Here is a 20,914-nt window from a genome sequence, read left to right as displayed (position 1 = left end):
TAGGAAAAAAAAAAGGCTTTGGCAGGGAGGAATTTAGAATTCAATTAGTTGCCATCATCGATAACAAGAGCACATGGAAGCAGGTAAAGAGAACAGGAAAGGATCCCTCTGCTGGAAGAGCTTAATTTCCCCTTGGGAAGTCTCTCTAAATTTGTCCTTTTTCAGTGGTAGGAAGGACTACGAGTAATGATTTAGATCAATTGCAGAATTTAAATAGCTCACATTTAATAGGATTTTCTGTAGGTCTATACATATGCAAGTTTATGAGCCTGCTCCATGGAGTAACATAAGAGCAAGATGAGCCCATAATGGGGCGTTGTGGAAATCCTACAGCTCTGAATGGACTGAACAAATGCACAGGTTGAGGTGATCCTGCAGGACAACGGATGACAGATGAGGAATGTACAAATGAGCTCCTGACTAAACTCTTGGGAGTAGCACTCTTCTTAGCAAGACCACATTTGACTCATTTACGGTAGAATTAATTACCAGTAATTGTATCTAGTGTTGTCCTCTCCCTCTCGTGTGACTGAAGACATACATCCATTAATGGCATCACAGCCTCTGTGGAAACCACAGGCTGCTTTTGGTTCTTCTGCCAATTTGGAGTATCTGTTTGTGGCTCAGCATCCAACTTCACCAGTGAGTAAACAGCACTGGGAAAGGATTCACACACTCCTACTTCAAACAAACTTCTGATTTACAGAGATCCATGGGGTGCACTATGAGCAAAAGGTCTGCCAGGGGAAGATGTGATTTCAAAGCTCTTACAGTGCCTTTGAATGGCTGAGGAGCCTCAACATCTTCTACAGCAGAACATGTGTGACCTCCTTCTGTCATCACAAGGATTATGAAAGGTAAGGGCTCCAGAACAGTCTTGGCTCTTCTGGATTGTGAAGTAAAACAGCAGGTCCAAACTCACTCACAGCAGCCAACTCAGGCCAAGAGCCATGTACACAGGACAGTGGCCAGAAATGCACATGGAGACAAGGAAATAGCCCCATGTTACAGAAGAGAAAGTCTAGAGATGAAATGTTTGGGATACAGTTATGGCAGAAAGGATGGTTAGATCACCTATTCAAAAAAGAAGAGAGGAACAGAGAGACAGAGAAAAGGCACCTAGTGATAGTATGAAATTACAGCATTGGGAAATGTCAGAAATTGTTGGGTCAGGTATTGTGATGCAACGATGCTGAGAAGGAGATATAAAATCAACACCTCTGGCACTAATGCCAATGAGCAATAAACATCTCATAGGGGAGAATAAAAGTGCATTTCAACAATCTAATGAGGAAAATATGACTAAGGAATCACACCCTGTGAGAAAATAATTTTTATTTTTTAATAATGATGACTCAGTCTCAATAACATATGCAAAACACTTGGTTCTGACGTGCAGATAATTAGAGAGCTACCAATAAAACAACAATCATAATTATGCAGATCAAAGGATTACATTATCTGTGATATGGGGGTGGTGGTGTGTCAAGAAAGAGGGTGAATGGTTTTCCATGATTCTTCAGTCAGCCATAACACACATTAGTAGCTTTTATGGATCTCATAATCATTACGGCTAAGAAAAAAAATCCTGCTTGAGCCACAACTGCAGGGTGTGTGTAAGTAACAGCATAAATGGAGAAACCAATAACAAAATGCATGGTTAAATTATAACTTCCAAATAGAGATGAATTCCCATCAAAGTTCAACATTCACATAATGAGGCCCCTTGTCTTTCAGGCTTAAAATTCACATTTTCCAAAAGTTACTTAAAGGCAAAATTTCCTTTCCAAAGAAGGGCTTATCACAATCTGCCACCTTACAGAAATGGTGCAGTTGTTCAGCACCAAGGGACAAAAGACCAAAGGTAAGGGGGATGTAGAGAGTCACCATACCTACCTCTGTTAGACAAGGATAAAATTCCCAACATCAATTGCCCAAGATCAGACTTAAAACTCTCTCTTCCATCCACAGCTCTTGCAATGGAAACTCTTCAAGACCCTTCTGCCCCCATAGTTAAAAATTTCTCCTCAAATCCAGACTGTGCCCTTTCCTACATGAACAACAAGATTGTTCTGTATTTCAAACAGCCCTGGTACCTCCTTCCTCAAGAGCCAGCTGATAACAATCTCAAGCTCCATCTGGCCAAGCCAAATCCTTTCTTTCCTCTCCCAAGATACAGCCAATGCAGCCATATAGATGTCATGTACATATTTCAGATTAAGATAACCTCTGAGTGATTGGAAATTTGCACAGAAATGTTTAAAAGCTCACAGATTTAAAATGGCATCACTGCATGCTCATGAGACAAGAGGATTTCCTGGAAGTGATTCCACCAGAGTTTGGTGAGAACAGAAATAACATGACTGCTATTAAGCTCATTCTACTCTGATTTACCACTAAATACTCTGAGAGACAGTGCCCACTCTGAGCTTTCTTTTCTAGGGAAAAGAAATTCTAAACCTAAACTCTAGATTCTGATCTGAATTCTTAGAGACTCTGTTTCCAGAAGTGGCAGTTCCACAGGCTAATTTGAACCAGCCTCACGCAAAGGGTGCCTGAGTTCATACCAAATCTGAAACTAAAGCAGAGTGATTAGGTGGTGCTTTCACCACCTGTTTTCAGGACAGAAGAAAATTACTCTGAAGAACAAAGAACAACTATTAAAATGAGTCTCACTCACTAAGTAGCCAGCAACAAACTATCTCCAACAAAATCTAACTCACAGCCACCCACCCGAAATTATAGTGCAGGCTTGGTGTGAATCAGCATGCAAACACAGGACCTGGGGGGAGGGCTGTCCCAAGCCCCAAAAGAAATTCCCCTTAGCACATCACTTTCGGCATGAGCACTATGGCTGGCAAACCCCATGGGAAGCTGGACTGCCTGGCAGGTGACACCCACCCGGGCAGGTATAAATAGCCACCAGCAAGGACGGCCCGCAGCACTTTGATTTCCTGTATCTCGCTGTGCAGAGCTTTGCATCTGGGGCTGGATTGCTGATCATCCCTTCACCATGAGCTGCAGCATCAAGAGAACATCCAGCACCTCGTACAGGAGCGGAGGAGGAGCTGGAGGCGCCTGCGGTGGCAGCAGCGGCCGCAGCTCCTCCGTGTCCTGCCGGCGCTACGCGTCCTCCGTGATCGGCGGGGGCAGCTACGGCGGGGCAGCGTGCGGGGGCTACGGGGGCGGCCTGAGCTTGGGCGGCCTTGGCGGCGGCTTTGGCGGGGGCTTTGCGGGGAGCTGCGGCCCTGGGGGGGACCTGCTGCTCAGCGGCAATGAGAAGGTCACCATGCAGAACCTCAACGACCGCCTGGCCGCTTACCTGGACAAGGTGCGAAGGCTGGAGGAAGAGAACGCTCAGCTCGAGCACCACATCCGCGAGTGGTACAGGAAACAAGCTCCCAGCGTTTCCAAGGACTACAGCTCCTACTACCAGACCATCGAGCAACTCCAAAACCAGGTAGGATCCTCTCGGCACACGGGGCTCCATCTGCCACATGCTCTCCTCTCCTCTAAGGCCTTCCTCCTTCCTCTTTGCTTCTTCTTCCTCCTCCCTCTCCATCCCCAGCGCTGGGCTCGGCCGTGCTGGTGGTAGCACAGGCACAAACCTGCTGAGCTGCACTCCCATGCCCTGGCTGAGCAAACCCTCAGAGCAGCCCACGGGCACCAGGGCACAGCCCGAGGCACCAGGAGCCCCAGCAGCCACAGACACGCTGGCTCACGCAATGCACATCCCACGTTGTGCAGGTGGCTCCAAACCAGCCGTGTGTGCTTTGCAGTGCTTCCCCCTGCTCCCACCCACATCAGCTGCATGGAGTGCAAAGCCAAAGCACCTGGGTGGCAGGATCTGAGCTCCCTTTGTCCCTTCACACTCCTACAGACACCAGGTGGAAGGACTGAGGTCTTCCCTTACAATCAACCTTTTTCATAAGGAGATGACTTACAGCATCAGGGGCAAAGCCCACACTGCTTCCTGCACCCAGAGTGCAGAACCCAATGGGTGTTGGTCATTTCCCAACATAAATGTTCTTCTATTCTTTCTCCCATTAATACATTCTTTCATCAAAACGTTTGGAAAGCCAAAACCTTTCATACATCAGTCCCTGTGGCATGGCATTTCAGGAACTTTCTGTGGCTCCTGCACTACTCCACAAAACAATTCCAAGACCAACAAAGCTTTGTGTCCTCTTTCTGCTTATCTTGGAAATGTATATAAAAAGACTCCTCTCCACCTTCCCCTTTTGCAGATTATTTCTGCCACTGTGGACAACAACAGGATGATTCTGGACATCGATAACAGCAAGATGACTGCCGATGACTTCCGAATGAAGTGAGTACCTTCCTGTGAACCTTGCCTCTTTTGTGTCACAAATTTTATGAGACTCATGAATGTAGGTGGATGAAGCCCTGTCTAAAGTGGTATGATCAAGCCTACACATTGCAATGAAATGAATGTGCAATTCTTTCCTCTGTACAGGTATGAGAATGAGCTGGTCATCCGTCAGACCGTGGAGGCTGACATCAATGGCCTGAGAAACATCCTGGATGGTCTCACTACCACTCGGTCTTCACTGGAATCTGAGCTGGAGTCCTTGAAGGATGAGCTGATTGCTCTCAAGAGAAACCATGAGGAGGTATGATCCAATGATAAATAGCACAGCCAAAGACATAATCCATCAATTCTTCACAGATCCCACCATCATATAGCAAGTCAATTTTACCTCATGCCATGGGATTGTCGTTCCTTTGTACCATGGTGCTGTTTTGCCCCAGCACAGCAAATGACCTCTGTGTGTGCTCTTGTTTCTCTCTCTCTGGACTCCCTGCAGGAAATGAGGCAGATCCAGTCCCAGACTGGTGGTGATGTGAGTGTGGAGGTCAATGCTGCCCCTGGAGAAGACTTGACAAAGATCCTGAATGACCTGAGAGATGAATATGAGCAGATCATTGAGAAGAACCGCAGGGAGGTGGAGCAGTGGTATGAGGTCAAGGTACGTAGCAATGCCCAGAGTGAATGTCCTGTGCTGGGACAGCCCAGACACCCTGCTACCAGGACTGGCTGACAGGGAGAGGCTGCCTGGAGATGAGGGTACTCACTCAGCAAATCTGCTCCCTTGTGGCTCAGAAAGTGTCTCTGGGGTTTGACTCTGCAGATCCAAGAAGTCAATCAGCAGGTCACTTCCAGTAGCCAGGACATCCAGACAAGCAGCCACCAGCTCACCGAGCTGAGGCGTGAGATGCAGAACCTGGAGATCGAGCTGCAGGCACAGCTCAGCACGGTACGTGGGCAGGATCTGCGGGCCCTTCCCTCCTTGGCACGGGCAGGGAGCCGTGGAACTCTGCTCCTCAACTCTGTGTTTGCCTTTTAGAAAAGCTCTCTGGAAAACTCCCTGGCAGAAACCGAGTCTCGCTATGGCCGCATGCTCCAACAAATCCAGGTGCAGATCAACTCTGTCGAGGAGGAGCTGGGCAGCATCCGCTGTGAGATGGAGGGTCAGAGCCAGGAGTACAAGATGCTCCTGGGCATCAAGATGCGCCTGGAGCAGGAGATCCAGCAGTACCGGGCACTGCTGCAGGAGGGGCAGCAGGATCTTGTGTACGTTCTCTATTTGCAAATAATGGCACAAAGTTTATCTCAAGCTTTTCTCTCTTGGCACTCACGGAAAACAGAGCAGGATATTTTACTTGTCTGTAGTTGAAATTTAAATTCAGAACTTTTTTTCATGGCATCTGCATTGAAATGTGTCTATCAAAAACTTCATAAGCACATCAAACACCAAGGGAAACACAGAGTAGATTCTTACTGACAAGTTTTGAGTTAATCAGTTCCTCTTGACCTGCTTGTGCGGAGTGAATTCCATGAGAGGAATCACTGTGCCAAACCAAACTGTAATGAAGTTCCTTCTGTCAGCAGACAAACAAGCACAGCTGGACTGTGAGTGTACAAGAATTATACTGCAACAGTCTCTTGTTGTCTCTGTCTTTTACAATTTTCTAAGAAAATATAGCTGAAGGTAATGAAATGACAAAATATATTTGCAAGATCCAGGAAAAGCTCAGCTGTTACATGCACGCACATGATGTCAGTATGTATTTATTGTTCCCTTTGTTGAAACTTCTTTCCTTTTACAGATCATCTCAAGGAGCTCTCCAAGGAGGAGGAACGTCCTCCCACTCTTACTCTTCTAGTTCCTACTGTCATGGTCAATCTAGTGACAAGGCAGGTAAGAAATATCTTCCAAAGAGCATCCAAACTTATGGCTTTCACATTTTTTGTTTCATCCCTTTTCCTGTTAATACCAACCTTGTGCTATGGCTTCCACATCTGCCATTGCAGCAGGGATTAAACCATTCACAGTCAAAGCTCTTCATTTCAAAGTGGTTTGGCTCCAATTCCAGAGACAGGTTAAGCTCCTTTCCCACGCTTTTGCTAACAAATTGATATTTAAATAGTGGATTCGTTTGAAATGTCAGTGCTGCAAAAAGACTCTTGGTTTCCCTATCAGAGCAATGGTTTCTTTTTTCTTTCCACAGGGCAGTCAAGAGTGTGTTAAGATTCCATCGACGTGTTGGGTTCCCTGATGCAGTCAGTGCTGTGGGAGCAGCCTGGCCCACACGTGCTGTGACCTACCCCATGCACAGGCTGCTTCTAAATAATTACTAGGCTTTTCATAAAACTGTCTACTCCTCCCTTTTCACACTGTCCATCACTGTGATCACTGTGCTTACGCACAGGTCTCTGCAGTGCTTAGTTCTCTACTGAACAACAATCCCTCGAATAAAGCTTTACCTTTCTGCAATGCAAAGAAAACTCTGTGTCCAGCAGTCTATTTGGTATATTAATATTCTGTTTACATTTAGGTGTAACAAGTCAGTTACACAAAGAAATTAAGGTTGCATGAATTATGTGATATGGCTCCAAAGAAATATGTGAATCCTAAATCATATGACGACTGGATGAAATCCTGGAGATGAATAATAACATCCACGTTAAACTCAAGGGTGACACCTACGGGGAAGAGAAAGGGGTGGGGGAACGCCTTTTTCACAGCATATGTTGCAAGGGGTGTGCAAGTAGTTGATTTGCCAATTCAGCAGCTGAAGCGAAAAATCAGGATTAATTAACCCCAAAATTGCATGAAAATTTTGTCAAATCAAAACCACTTGCCTTAGAGTCGCTGAACAAGAGATCAATCCTATCCAGGCAGCCTTTTCCCAGCTTCTGGGTGGGAGCTCTGCCTAATCTTGTTCAATTAAAGCAAAGGGTTAGATCAGGAAATGAGTGAGGAGCATGAAAGTTCTACTAACCCGACATTCAGTTGTTGGGATTATTCCTCCTGCCATGTCAGGAAATCTGAAGTCAGGTCTTTTATCTGAAAGTTCCACATGGAGGAGCGTGTTCCTTTATTCCAGAGGGTCATTCCCAGCTCCATGCTGTGTGGAACTCTGGGTGAAGAATGGCACTGTGCAAGCCAAGGTTCAAGCTTTGTTACTAAATCTGCCCCGCTTCGTGTACCACACTCAGCTTATTTGGGCTCAGTAGAGGAAGAAAACGGGTGAAATATCTCAGTCATTTCAAACTCAGAAATCTGCATTTCAGTGTTTGGTTTGCAGGATTGAGGAAGCTGCTGAACAGGGTCAGCCACATAGCAGGGGAGTGACTCCACTGCCGCCCTGTCCCAGACCCTGGGTGGGTCTCAGAGGCTTCATTGTTCCCTGAACACGTCCAAAATCACCGGCATTTCTTATCCTGTCACGCAGATTTACACTTACACTTTGGTTTGCAAAGAGAGTCAAGACAGGTAAAAAAATCATTGTTTAGGATAACAAGGTATTATTTTAAAATGCATCAAACTGTTCCATGTTACAATCCAAGCTGAATTCTCAGCACAGCAGGAAACGGATGAGTCAGAGAAACTATTTCCATGGGAAACAAAAGTTTGTAAAGTCAAAGCAAATCTACCTCTCCTTGGAGTCACAACAGGACTCTTCTCTGTGCAAGTAACAGAGACTCCCTTACAATACCTTTTTCTCCTCTTTCTTATCAACCAATGTTGACTATCTCCAAATCCCTCAGCACCAGCCAGCTATAATGGACTTTGGGATCAAATACCTTCTTCAGGCACAGTTTAACTAGGAAGAATGTCTGCAATCCCAGAAAGGAGCCATTTGTGCTCTAGGCTGTCCGTTGGGAACATTCCCGAGTCTCCTGCTTCCCTTCTGCTCTCTTTTAGGTGGGACAGGTTTGCAGTGCCAGCATGAGAGAATGCTGTGGTTGAGCCTCATCCTGCTCCAGTGGCATGTCCCAGAGCTCCGTACCAGGGACAGGATTTATCTGTGGGTGACAGACAGCGTGTCCGTCCATTCGGGTCGGCTCCCCAGCATCCTCTGACGGCAATTAAGGAAATAACAAGTAAGATTTGTGACACAAACTGCTCAAAACACTCTCAAAATTAAATTAAAGCCTCAGACCTGGGACACGGCTCATACAAGGAAAGAACAGATTAATGAGTACGAAAATCGGCACGTTTTTATTTTTACTTCACGCCTTGGAGTCGATGGCTGTGTTTAGCAGTGTGGCCTGCAGGGGGCGCTCTGTGCTGCTCCCGCTTCCCAAGGCCCCAAATCCCCGCGGTTTGTGGCTCAATCCTGGAAATTAATCATCCCCAGATGGATAATACAACATTTCAGGAGTTTTGATGTAGATGAGAGGGTAAAATGGCTGTATGGAGAGAAATTCAAGACAAGAACCAGTATTCAGTGGACTGGGTTCTCTGAGGGGCTTCACTCTGGATCAGGATTCTGGCACACCTGCAGGATTTAGGCACGCAGCAATGCCTCCATCTGCAAGGGCAGCTGTCAGCTATGGACAGGTCCAGCAGCCCACTGCTACTCCCGGTGCCTTTGTGCACAGTCCTGCCAGGCTCTGGCACTCCTGGCTACGAGGAAATGGAACCACGGAGGTGACAAGGCAGATTTCCCTCTTGGCCCACCACCAACTCAAGGAATGAGAAAAGAAACTCTGACTCACTGTGCTGTAACGAAAAGCGAGAGGAGAGGAAAAGAAGCTGCTCCTGTGATATTCCTGACATTTACCAGCCCACCATAACCATGAAAAATAGCAGCAGCCAAGTTAAGTATGAGAATTCATGCAGGAAAGTCCTTTCTCTCTGTAACAATTTCTGCTAGGTTTTACACACTTTGGATTGCTAATCCCAACAAACTTTGGAATTTCTGTAAGTGTTTCTACATTGTGGCTGCCATATCTCTGGAAGTGTTCACAGCCTGGCTGGAGGGGCTTGGATCAACCTGTTTTAGTGGAAGGTGTCCCTGCCTGTGGCAGAGGGTGGGACTGGATGAGCTCTGAGGTCCCTTCCCACCCAAATTCCATGATTCCACGATAAAGGACAAGTGACAGTGAACACGTAGTCTCAGGCACACTGGAGCTGACTCTCAGAGCTGTTTTGGTAGTGCCTAAAGAGAGGTTTCTGCACGCTGCAATTACTGCTAATAGCTCAGTGTGGGAGCCCACGCTCCCGCGGCTCCGCCAAGCCTGGCTCCAGGGAACACCTTTCCTGGCACACACCTGTGCTCCCAGCCCTGCAACCTGCACAGGGCTGCGATCAAAGACACCCACAGCCTCTAATCAACATTTTCTGACAACGTTCCTAATCTTAGTTCAGTTCTTTCCCACAACCTGATGTCGGACTATAGGAAATCGCAGCTGTAGCCAAAAGTTCCTATAAGGGTTTGCATAAGCCTCACAAAGACACACAAAGATTTTAAACTAATTCCAACAACTCCTTTCTGTCGAAAATGCTGTTAGAAATCATGTCACCAGATTTTCTCAGTTATTAAAGCTGAATCTATTCGGAAAGCATGGAAAGGCACTCAGAAAGCACTTCAGTCATTTGCTTTGCTGGCGGTGAGCTGCCCAAAACACAGACAGTTGGCACAAACCTCGGTTTTTACTAAAAGGAAGATTTAAAGCTGAACATAGATGTCAGAGTCTGGTGGCAAACCACAGCTCTTAGTTAAGGTAACAGCCAGGACTGCCCGGGAAGGGACTTGGCTGGTACACACAAACATAGCAGTAGCAGTCTTTTATGAAAGAGGCACAAACTGTCAAAAGTAGTGAGAAATCCCCTTTTGTTCCCTTAAAGTTGTGTAACCAGCCAGGGCAGGCAGAACCAGGGCTCCAAAGGGGTTTCCATGGGCTGAGAGTTGCCATGAGAACCATGAGTTAAAAACACCTCCCTGGCAGCAGCTCCACCAACCAGAGGCTGCAGGCTTGCTCTCATAGAGCAACAGTTGGATTTTCTCACTGAGCCCAACCAGATATATTCAGGCTCTGAGAATTCTTGTCAAGAAAAATTGAATATGAAACCACTGGTAGGGTCAGGAAAGCCCAAATCAAGGATCCACCAGGAGAGAGCTCCTTGTTTTCCAATTAGATCCAGAAGTAATGTTTAAACTAATGTTTAAGTCTTGCAGTCAAATCTCTGCCCTTACTGGAAGCTGTGACTTACCCCTATGACTAGAATATATTCTTTAAAAATTAACAAGAGAAATAATAATCTGGAAGTCTACAAATACAAGTATGTGCATGTAAATATATGAGTACACAGATACAAATAACAGACATACAAATGTTTTACTGACTGGAACAGAATAAAACAGCTCAGCTCTGTGCTATGAGCCCCATCTACTCTGTGTCCCTCCCAAATGTAGGATTTATTTTTGGGCAGGAATTTTCCATGTGGTGGATGGGAAGATCCCTGTGGATAGCCCCAGGGCTCCTCCCTCAGCGAGAATCATGGCAAGTATCCAACAGGCACGGCTCCCCCAGCCCAGGACCGGTTCAGTCCCTTGGGCTTTGGCAGAGGCGCCTGCGCTGCCTTTGCTGCTGCCTGCAGAAACCTGACTTTTGGAACACATCCTCCTGTCAGTTGGATGTTTGACTCTCAAATAATAGTTTCCAGCCCAATCATACCTTGCTGAGATTTACCAGCCAGATAACAGGCTAAAGGAAGTGTGAAAGTACATCCAGTGAGTCGATTTGCACTCCCTAGGGCTTGGTGCCCCAACTGAGCCTTCCTTCCCACACAATCTTTAATCACACGATAAGAAAATGTGGCTTATTTTCCTGTCTCAGGTACTTTACTTTATGATTTGCTTTATCATTAGAGTTCTGGAATGATAGAGGAGTCAGGAGTTTAAAGCTAGTTATGTTTCTAGGGAAACAGGCACAATAATGAAGCATTTCCACACCACAGCCAGTTTCAAGAATTTGTGAAATATTTACACTGCTCCCAGTTATTTAAGAGCTTGAGCTCTTCAGGAGGATCTTTTAGGTATTTTCCTCATACCAATCTGTTCAAATAAATTGAATAAATTTGAATAATTGTTCAAATAAATCTGTTCTATAAATTGCAATCATTGAGAAATTAAATTCTGTGCTACAATAGCACTGCAGCAGCTTGGGCAGGAATAATTCCAGTTCAGCTCAGATCATTGATCCGTCATTTCTGTCCTGCCATGAACAAACCAGAGTGCTGGACAGAAATCTCTTGTCCTCTGTCTTACTCTCACAATTTCTGTTAACACAGAACCTTTTACATGACCTTATTTCTCACCTCTTTCAGTGCAGAAACTACACATTCCCTTCACCACAATCCTTCTACTTTGCAAAAACAGTCATTTTGAGCAAATTTCCAGTGTTGCTCTGCTCTTCCCAACCCTCTTCTCCAGCCACTCACAGCTGTGTGTGCATGTGCTGGGACCTGCCTCTTCAGCACAGCTACATTCTTGTCTCACAGTCTGTTGGCACATTCAGCTAGTGTATGGCAATGCCAGGTTTGTGAGGATTTAAAAAAAAAAAGATTTATGATGGGCTGTAAAAGCCAGACAGCTGAGAAAGGGTACCTTGGGCAAACCATAACTGCAGTTACCTTGCTACCAGCTGCAGATCAGAGCTTGTTGTCACTGGTTCTTCCCACAAGGAAGTTTAAAAGAAAAAACAGAAAATTTTGTGCTTGAATTAAAAAGCTGTAACTATTTCATGCCTCTGATCTTCAAAAGGGGAGAAAAACATCCCAAGCTGTGATTCTAAGAAGGTCTGTGACATGATCTACCAACATGACATGCTGGGAGGGTGGACAAAATTCATAAAAGCAAGAGAAGAGAAGGAGACTAAAAATATGCATGTGAAAAAGCAGCATATTTTCATTGATGGAAGCAAAGGCAGAAAGGAAGAATTACCAAAACGGACAAACAGTTAAAAATTGAAAAGTTAAATCCAGAATAATAAATAGGCTACGCTCATTTATCTATAGATGCATCCATGGAACTGCAGGTACTAACAAAGTTGGTTAAAATGTTCAGCAAGTTCATTAAAGCATAATTGCATTAGCAATCCCTGGGAGCAAATTCAGAAGGATGTGAAAAGAGAGAAGGATATACCAGTGTCCTCAAGGGCAAGAAAAAAAGGCTTCACAGGACAATGAATAAAGCTACCCTGAAACAATATGAATGATTTTATAAAGCAGCAGTGACTGGCAAGGCAGAGAAGAGAAAGGTAAAGCAGAACCAGGTCCCAGCCAGGAGCTTGGGCGTGACTGGATGACTTCGCTTGAAAAAATGTGTCTCCCTTCCCCTCTGATAAGGCGCAGATAAGGGAAATTCCTTGTGTTGACCATTCCTTATTGGGGAAAAGCTGACCCTACCATAAATTAGGTTTATAGTACTGGGAGAAAAAATGCTAACAGCACCTTCTGCAGCTTGCCATACTGAAGGCTTTTCCAAGCATTTAAAGTACACATTTAAAGTAGACATTCTCACCATAAGGGAGTCCCTACAACAATAAACACATGCAACCATTAAGGTAAAACAAATGGAAAGTTAAAAGATTTAGAATTAAGTCTTAGCAAAAATGCTGTGTGAGGGATTGATTTGGTACTAGAGGCTTATGCTGTATTTGGTGTTATAAATCAGATTAATGCATTTCACTGTGTGTCCCAAGAGTTTCTTCTCCTGACACTTCCAGTTGTATTTCCAAACTGCCACTAAGAATTGCAGTTCATTCTTTGGGAGATTCTTCCCTGTAAGCTCATGCAAACCTGACCTGCCTGCAGTACCTGATCAATATTCTGACAGTGCAATATATGGTGATTGCTGCTTTTATTCCAGATATTGCAGAGGGCATCCAGAAGCCTTCCAGATCCCAATTTTCATGAACTGGCTCATAAAATATTATGCAGCTCACAGATGCGCTTTTTATTTTGCAAAACCCAGGAGTATTTTGCAAAACCTAGGAGTATTTTGCAAAACCTCAACTGTGTTGAGGTCCTGATATGGGAGTCCTGATATGAGAATGATGAATGAGTCCCTGGAGGAGAGATGTTCATCTCTCCTTGCACCAGGAGATAGATCTCTAAAAGAACACACTGGTATTTACTGTCCTTCTTGCTTTTCTGTTCAGTGAAGAAAACCACATGCACTGATGCTCTTTACACTCTAAGTAAGGACTTTAATATTTAACCAAAAAATAGCTGCTCTCCAGTTGCTTTCTCTCAGTCACCTCCTGACACCAGTATTGCACCTGCTCACAGCCCTTGGAGCAGTTACTGGCTGGGCAGGTTTGTCCCACCCAGGGCTGAACAGGACATTCAGGTCTCCAGAAGGAACTGCCGTGTCTCTGGCAGCAGGAGCGTCCCTGGGCCTGTGAGGAAAGGCTGCACAGTGTCACAGTGCAGGACGGAGAGCTGTGGAAGGCACAAGTGTGTACAGAGAGGAAAGAGCTCTGCTGTGCTGTCCCCAAGCATGGTACATATCCTGTGTGTATCCAGTGATATATTCCACACCTGAGTCACTGCAGAATTCCTCCTCTGATAGGCCTCCTCATTACCTGGTGATACAGGTGCCTTGGCTGGCTTCCCATTTGCTGTTTGCTGTTTCCCTCCCTGAATTTGCCCCACAGTTTGACACCTCTGTACACAGGGGGTGCAGCTCATTGTGTAGCCTGAAACACCTGGAGCATTTTTCATGGATATAGAAAGGCCTGGCTGCTCCCAAGAGCTGCAAGTGCTGCCAGGCCAGAACTTCCTCTTTCCAAAACATTTCTGAGGAGTTCCACAAAATTTGGAGGGAATAAGAAAGAAAGATAATGGGAGGAAAGCTCTGAGGATCCCCTTGTGTGTTAGGGATGCTCAGGGAGGAGCTCACAGTAACAAAAGCTTCTGAAAATCCCGCTTGGGTAATAGAGGACCTGAAAATTTTAGAACTAACATTTCCATGACTCTCAAAGACCAGAAAACTAAGTGAATCTGTTTCCTCTCTTTGCTTCTCTCTTTCAGTAGCAATCAAAGGACTCAGTGTGTAATCAGACACTTGTTTCTCCTCACTCCCCAGGTACTCAGGGATGTCACTGCTTCTCTCTGCTACAGATACAGCCACGGCTGGAAGGATTCTTGTGTCTGTAGAAAACCAGACTCTGAGACGCAGCACATTCTCTGTTAGCCCAAACGGAACCAAGAATAAAGACAGAAAGAGTGAAAAATTCCTTTCTGAAAAAAACTTCTCGAGGGGAATGAAGAGGGGTGGGAACGTGAAGGTCCACACACATTGTTCACCATTTGGGCTCGCACAGGCTCTGTTATCAGGCTGAATCACTGTTAAAACAAGGCTTTGTGTGACTGCGCTCTGGCCGCGGCGTTGGCCGCAGAGGGTGCGCTCCTAACCCCTTTGTTTCCATGTAGGTAAACTGTAACCAGGTTTAGGAAAATTCCCCTCGCTGAGGAGACGCCTTCTCCAAATCCCACCTTTAGCTTCAAGCGGCAGCGGCCCGGGGGAGGGGATCGCTCCCGTGTGTGGAGGTACCGTGAAGGAATCAGCCCACTGCAAACCACTGACCAATAGGGGAACCGCCGTGTTGGCAGGAGGCTTAGGGCTGATAAATTCCATGGGTCTCAGATAACACATTCTGGAGACAACTCCCATTGTCACCGGCATAAAAGCGGTGCGGTGGGGGAGCAGGGCTCTGTCCTGCCTAGGAATCACGAACCGCTGAGGTGCACCTTAGCTTGGGTCTTTGCTCTTCCTCCCCATGGCCAGTTACAGCTTCAGGCAAACCAGCTCCTCCGTGGCGGGGGGGCCCGGCGCCTCCTCCCTCCGGTACAGTGGCAGCTTCAGGGCCCCCAGCATCCACGGGGGATCTGGTGGCAGAGGTGTGTCCGTGTCCTCGGCCAGGTTTGTCTCCTCTGGCCTGGGAAGCGGCCTGGGAGGGGGCTATGGTGGAGGCAGCTTCGGCAGCAGCTTCAGCTATGGGGGTGGCCTGGGCGGCGATGGGCTCCTCTCGGGAAATGAAAAGGCCACCATGCAAAGCCTGAACGATCGCCTGGCCTCCTACCTGGAGAAAGTGCGTGCGCTCGAAGAGGCCAACTCGGACCTGGAAACCAAAATCCGAAACTGGTACCAAAAACAAGGACCGAGCCCAGCTCGGGACTACAGTCCTTATTTCAAGACTATTGAGGACCTTCGAGACAAGGTAGGTGTTAATATTTAGCAAAAATCATCTTTGATTTCCACTTACAAAAGGAAGCATGAAAACCCAAAAAGTTCCTTAGGGAGCTCAGGTCATGGGAAGGAGAGGGAGATGAGATGTGAATACCAGGAATGGGTGGGGGGATAAAGTCAATATCAATATGGAATTACCTACTCTTTTAAATGCTAGCCAAGAGGAAGTACAAACCAGGCAGTGGGGGATGCCCGAGCACTGAAGTCTGCTAATGTTTGCTTTTAACAAAGCATATGTTTCTACACACACATATTCACCTGCTGGTCATGTACACACATATGACCAGTTAATGTAGGTATGACCATACATAAACTGATACATAATGAGAGCCAAGTAGTGACAGCAACCTGCCTGTCTCTGCAGCCTCTCACCTGCATAGAGCTTGAAAGCCCTCAGAGGCCTAGACACTGCTTTAACAATGAAAATACAAATGGGTTTAGAGTCATTTATTTTTCACATTTCCCATACTTAACCTTGGAATTAAGTGAATGGAAACATCTGGCGAAGGAAAAAAGGAAGCAGCAGACATGAAGTAATCAATCCCATATATAAATGCAGGGTTTGCCCCAGGAGCCCTTGGGTACCTGATAACAGATTGCTGAGGTGATACACACCCTGCATAACACAGGGAGTAGCTGATTAACTATGTAAATAAATGAAAGAAAACTTGAGGTTTAGTTTTCTGAGTTCAGCTTGGAGTTCATGACCGCTCCCACGCAGGTTGCTTCTCCTTGCTGCAACCCATCCACATTCGGTCCTGATTTAAAATCTGAGCTCTGCTGATGGCAGAACTGGCAATGGGATTTCCTCCTATTAGTATTCTTTTCCCTCTATTCTTTTTCTCCTCTCAGTTAGGGGTAGGAAACCATACAGCTGGTTTGTGGATGACCTTTAGAGTTTTAGAAGTGGCAGGCATAGAAGATATGCTTTCCAGGTAAAACTGAACAGATTCCTTCTAAATAAAATTTCCTTCAGAAGCTTTCATGATACATTAAAAGAATCAATAAACACTATCCTGGGCATTCTAGGAAATCAAAATATGATCAAAGATGGTCTCTCAAAGTCCTCTCCCTCTCAGCCAGCACGTAGTTTTGTCTCACTGTAGAGCTACCTAAAGCCACTTCATACACCAGACACGAGGATGTGTCCAGAACAGAATCCTGGCAGAACTACCTGATAAATCTGTGTGAAGAGTTTGCTGTAGATCACTGATCCTTCCCTACACCTCTATTTGCTGTAGCTACAGATGAAATAGACTCTTCACTCTTATCTGCACAGCAGGGAAGCTGATAACAGTTGTTTCAGCTTCAGTAATGAGCTCTCATTGTTTGCAGATCCTTGATGCCACCATTGATAATGCCAGGATTGTGCTGCAGATTGACAATGCCAGGCTGGCTGCTGACGACTTCAAAACCAAGTGAGTAATTTCTGAGAGGGAAAAGATCTCATGAGTAGGCAAAAATCCTTGTTGAGCTAAAGGGCAGTGAAGCAGGAATGGGATGCCCCTAAAATCCCTGTATGAATATTGGTTTGATCCTGTGCATGCAGTTCAACCCTTCATGTCTGCTAAGAGCACCATCTGCACACTGAAAATTTTGCATAATGTGAAATATGTGGAAAAAGGTTTAAAGCTCGATGACATTTGCTACACCATAAATCCTACAAACCCAGATACATTCACTGTGTGTTTCTTGTGGGCTGATTAACCAGTGAACCTGAATGGGTTTGTTTTCTTTTTTAAGGTTTGAGACTGAGCAAGGTCTGCGCATGAGCGTTGAGGCTGACATCAACGGCCTGCGCCGGGTCCTGGATGAGCTCACCCTGTCCAGAGCTGACCTGGAGCTGCAGATTGAAGGATTAAAGGAGGAACTGGCTTACCTGAAGAAAAACCATGAGGAGGTAAACCCCAAGAAACACATTTGAAAGTGGCACTAGAAAAACAGCCTGTGGAGATGTGGAGTCCCTCAGGATTGCCCTGGGCTCTCCAATAGTGAGGAAAATATTTCTGTGTAGACTGGGATCCCTCCTGCCAGTATCTCAGCAGAGTCAGTCATCCTTAGCCCTTGAAGAAAGCACAGAAGGTTCATAATGTTTTCAGTTTACAATTGTACCCTCTTTTGTCTCCTCTGCCATTCTCCACAGGAGCTGAGTGCCCTGAGAGGGCAAGTAGCCGGTCAAGTCAGCGTTGAACTGGACTCTGCTCCAGGCATTGACCTGGCCAAGATCCTGGCAGATATGAGGGACCAGTATGAAAACATGGCTGAGAAGAACAGGAAGGATGCTGAGGCTTGGTTCCACAGCAAGGTAAAACCCCTCCATATTGTACAAACACTAACCAAAAAATCCATGAAAGAAGCAACTATTAAAACACACAGAAAAATGTTATGACAGCCGTAGGTCCCCCACATTTCTCACGTAGTGTTTTCCCTGTCTCAGACTGAAGAGCTGAACCGTGAGGTCGCCGTTAACACCGAACAACTGCAGAGCAGCAAGTCCGAGGTCACTGACCTGAGACGCACCCTGCAAGGGCTGGAGATCGAGCTGCAGTCCCAGCTCAGCATGGTAGGTCAGGATTTGCACTGCCTGACAACCACCCACTGAAAAGGGCCCATATACAGAGTCCTGCACTGGCAGCAACCTTTCCTGTGTGTGGTTTGCCCTGACAGAAAGCGGCGCTGGAAGGCACCTTGGCCGACACGGAAGCGCGTTACGGGGCACAGCTGGCACAGATCCAGGGGCTGGTTGGCAGCATCGAGGCACAGCTGGCTGAGCTCCGAACTGACATGGAGCGCCAGAACACCGAATACAAGATCCTCATGGATATCAAAACTCGGCTGGAGCAAGAGATCACTACGTACCGACAGCTCCTGGAAGGCCAGGAGTCCCAGTAAGAATCTTTTGCATGGCCTCCTAAATCTGACCATGTCATGGTGCTTATTTGCTACAGCACCTTGGTAAACAGAATTAAATACTCCTGGAGTTCTACAGTTTTTATCAAACTAATTTTTCTGAACCATGGTGGAGCTAGAAATGTTACAGTTGTCATTTAAATGAAGTGAGACATCAAAGAGTTTCTAAACAGGAAGGGGAACTGACAAGCAGCACAGTAGATTAATTGCAACTAACAGTTGAATTAATCAGGAACATCACAGTCAGGAAAAGTGCAGTGAATAATGTTTTACAGAATATAAAATCTAATACCAAATTCCTATAAACTCCCTGTTACCAGGTAGAGAACCTTTACCCAACAGGAATCAGTGTGGGAGGAAATACTGGGAAGAGAAGTGAAGGCAATCACTGAGTAACTCCCACATGGGAGCACAGCTCTATCTCATCTCGTATAGCCTCAAGGAGGAAAAAAATGAGGGAGGGGTTGAAGGTTTTGGTTTCCTCTGCTACTTCTTTTCCATAATGTCTTTTCCCAATGCAGTTTAAAAATATATTTCCTACAACAACTCCCTGTCCTTTGCTGAGTGCAGGGAGATGGGCATCTCTTCCTTGACTGCACACAGTGTACCTGATTGATAGACAATTTGCTTTCATCCATCCTCATCTCATGCAGTATCTGATGTATTAAATCTCCTTTCAATTTTTCTCTTTGTTCCACAGGATGTTTGGCTCTCTTTCAGGAACTGCTGGTAAGAATCCTTCCTCTTCCAGGAGAAGTTTTATTTTCTAAAATACACATAACTGGTAGTTGCATCTGTTCTAGAGACTGGGGTCTGCATTATTTGTCACAGAAAAAAATAAGTAACAAATTATGTCTCTGATTAGAATGGAAAAAAAATTCAGCAATTAAAAGATGTCAGAAAAACATCTCAGACTCTGTTAGAGTAAAGGCTAAGTAAAGCACAAAACACTTAATCATTTCCCCAGATGAAAGGACACAGGAATTGAAGCTTGGCCAGCTCGGGGGAATTGCAGGAACATGTCAGTAAAACCTGCCTTGAGCTGTTAGAGGTCAGCAGTGTCATAAAAGGGATGAGTCAAATCCAGGTGATGGAGAGGAAAAGTTCTGAGAGAAGAGGTCCAAGCTAAGCTCAGCACCCATCACAGAGTGGTCTGTCTGAGCTTAAATAATTGCTGTTCTTTCTCTTCATGTTACTGCAGATAAAAGAGACAAGCACTGAAGGTCCTTCAAAGGTCATCTGCAAACTGAGAAAAAGCAGACAACACTGAACTGCTGGAAGTGACTGTTGAAGCACAGAAGGCTCTTGGCCACACAAAAAGTTTAGGCAGATTCATTCACTTAGTGATGATTAAGATGCAAATTGGGACAGCTTTGCAATTATTTCTAGGTTTTGCATGTACTGAATTGCTGCATCTACTCAAATAAAGATGATATTCTTGCAGTCTTTGCTTCTTTGGAGCTATTGTGATGTTTCACTGAAGTTTGGCTTCACTCAGGCAGGGATTAGCCAGCCAGCCTCACTGAGAGTGCTCACAGAGTGTGGGGCTTGGGCTCCATCATGATTCTTGCTAGCTCCTCTTGCTGGCAGGAGCTTGGAAGACAGAGGCAGCAGCAACCCCAGCCCCTTGGTGGGGGACACAGGAGTGACCTGGGTTTCTCACTTCGATGCTGTGCGCTCTGCAGAGCAGGGACAGTGGGATGGGAAGTGGTTCTGTAGAGTAGCAGGAGCTGGAAGATGTTTCATAGGGTAAAATACCAAGTAAAATCCTGGCTCATAGATAATTCCTGCAGGAGCATATGGGTGAGCTGCAGTTGGGAGAATTCCTCACTTCCATTTCCCATTCACACAGAGCTTACAAACCTTTAGCACCAGTTTCAGGCCCCTTACCTCCCATGCCATTGCAAGGATATTTATCCTAGCTGAAATTCCAAGTGGAATAACTTTTAGTTCCAACACCCAGAAATCACTGATTTTATTTCCTACCATCTCTCCCCGAACTGACAGCCAAGGAAACTTTTCAGGGATTGTGCTAAAAGCAAAAACCATGGCTCCAGCCCAGCCAGCACCTTCCCAGCTCCTGCTGTTACCAGAGGCACAGTTTGCTCCACAGCTGGGGGGGAATGAAAACAGGGATATGCCAGACTGAAAGTATCCCAACACTGCTCTCCCCCAGAGTGGATCAGTTTGAAGTCCATGTTTCAAGGAGACATCATAAAATCCTTCAGCATTTCTCTTCTTGGCCCTGGGGAATGTCCGTGATCCCTTGTTCACAACTAGATGTTCACAACAGATTAATGGAGTGCTCGAATAGCTTGCAGCACCCCAAGGCTCTGGACCTCCTCTCTCAAGGTGGGGCAATCCTCTCCAATCCAAAGGTGCTGTGTTGGGTTTGGTTCAGCAGTGACTCAGGTGACTTGTCAACATCAGC

The 20,914-nt window shown here is 45.8% G+C and overlaps 2 protein-coding genes and 1 long non-coding RNA gene across 5 annotated transcripts in view; 2 read left to right on the top strand and 1 right to left on the bottom strand.

Moving 5' to 3' along the window:
* Nucleotides 1-20,914, bottom strand: part of LOC148221082 (uncharacterized) — a 154,777-nt gene that overhangs the window by 81,814 nt on the left and 52,049 nt on the right. The window lies entirely within an intron of this gene.
* LOC148221083 (keratin, type I cytoskeletal 19-like) lies at nucleotides 2,845-6,811 on the top strand. The gene is made up of 8 exons (XM_088179624.1): nucleotides 2,845-3,460; nucleotides 4,248-4,330; nucleotides 4,478-4,634; nucleotides 4,830-4,991; nucleotides 5,154-5,279; nucleotides 5,370-5,596; nucleotides 6,133-6,224; nucleotides 6,535-6,811. The coding sequence occupies exons 1-8, from the start codon at nucleotides 3,014-3,016 to the stop codon at nucleotides 6,552-6,554; spliced, it is 1,314 nt and encodes a 437-aa protein (XP_088035750.1). The 5' UTR covers nucleotides 2,845-3,013; the 3' UTR covers nucleotides 6,555-6,811.
* LOC106858670 (keratin, type I cytoskeletal 19) lies at nucleotides 14,969-19,926 on the top strand. Its single transcript, XM_014885450.2, has 8 exons — nucleotides 14,969-15,544; nucleotides 16,909-16,991; nucleotides 17,317-17,473; nucleotides 17,717-17,878; nucleotides 18,011-18,136; nucleotides 18,241-18,461; nucleotides 19,184-19,212; nucleotides 19,685-19,926. The coding sequence occupies exons 1-8, from the start codon at nucleotides 15,104-15,106 to the stop codon at nucleotides 19,702-19,704; spliced, it is 1,239 nt and encodes a 412-aa protein (XP_014740936.1). The 5' UTR covers nucleotides 14,969-15,103; the 3' UTR covers nucleotides 19,705-19,926.

This window comes from Sturnus vulgaris, chromosome 27, assembly GCF_052056855.1.
Source record: "Sturnus vulgaris isolate bStuVul1 chromosome 27, bStuVul1.hap1, whole genome shotgun sequence".
Taxonomy (NCBI): Eukaryota; Metazoa; Chordata; class Aves; order Passeriformes; family Sturnidae; genus Sturnus; species Sturnus vulgaris.
Note: the sequence above shows the minus strand (reverse complement) of the source record. Positions and strands in the feature narration are given on the sequence as shown.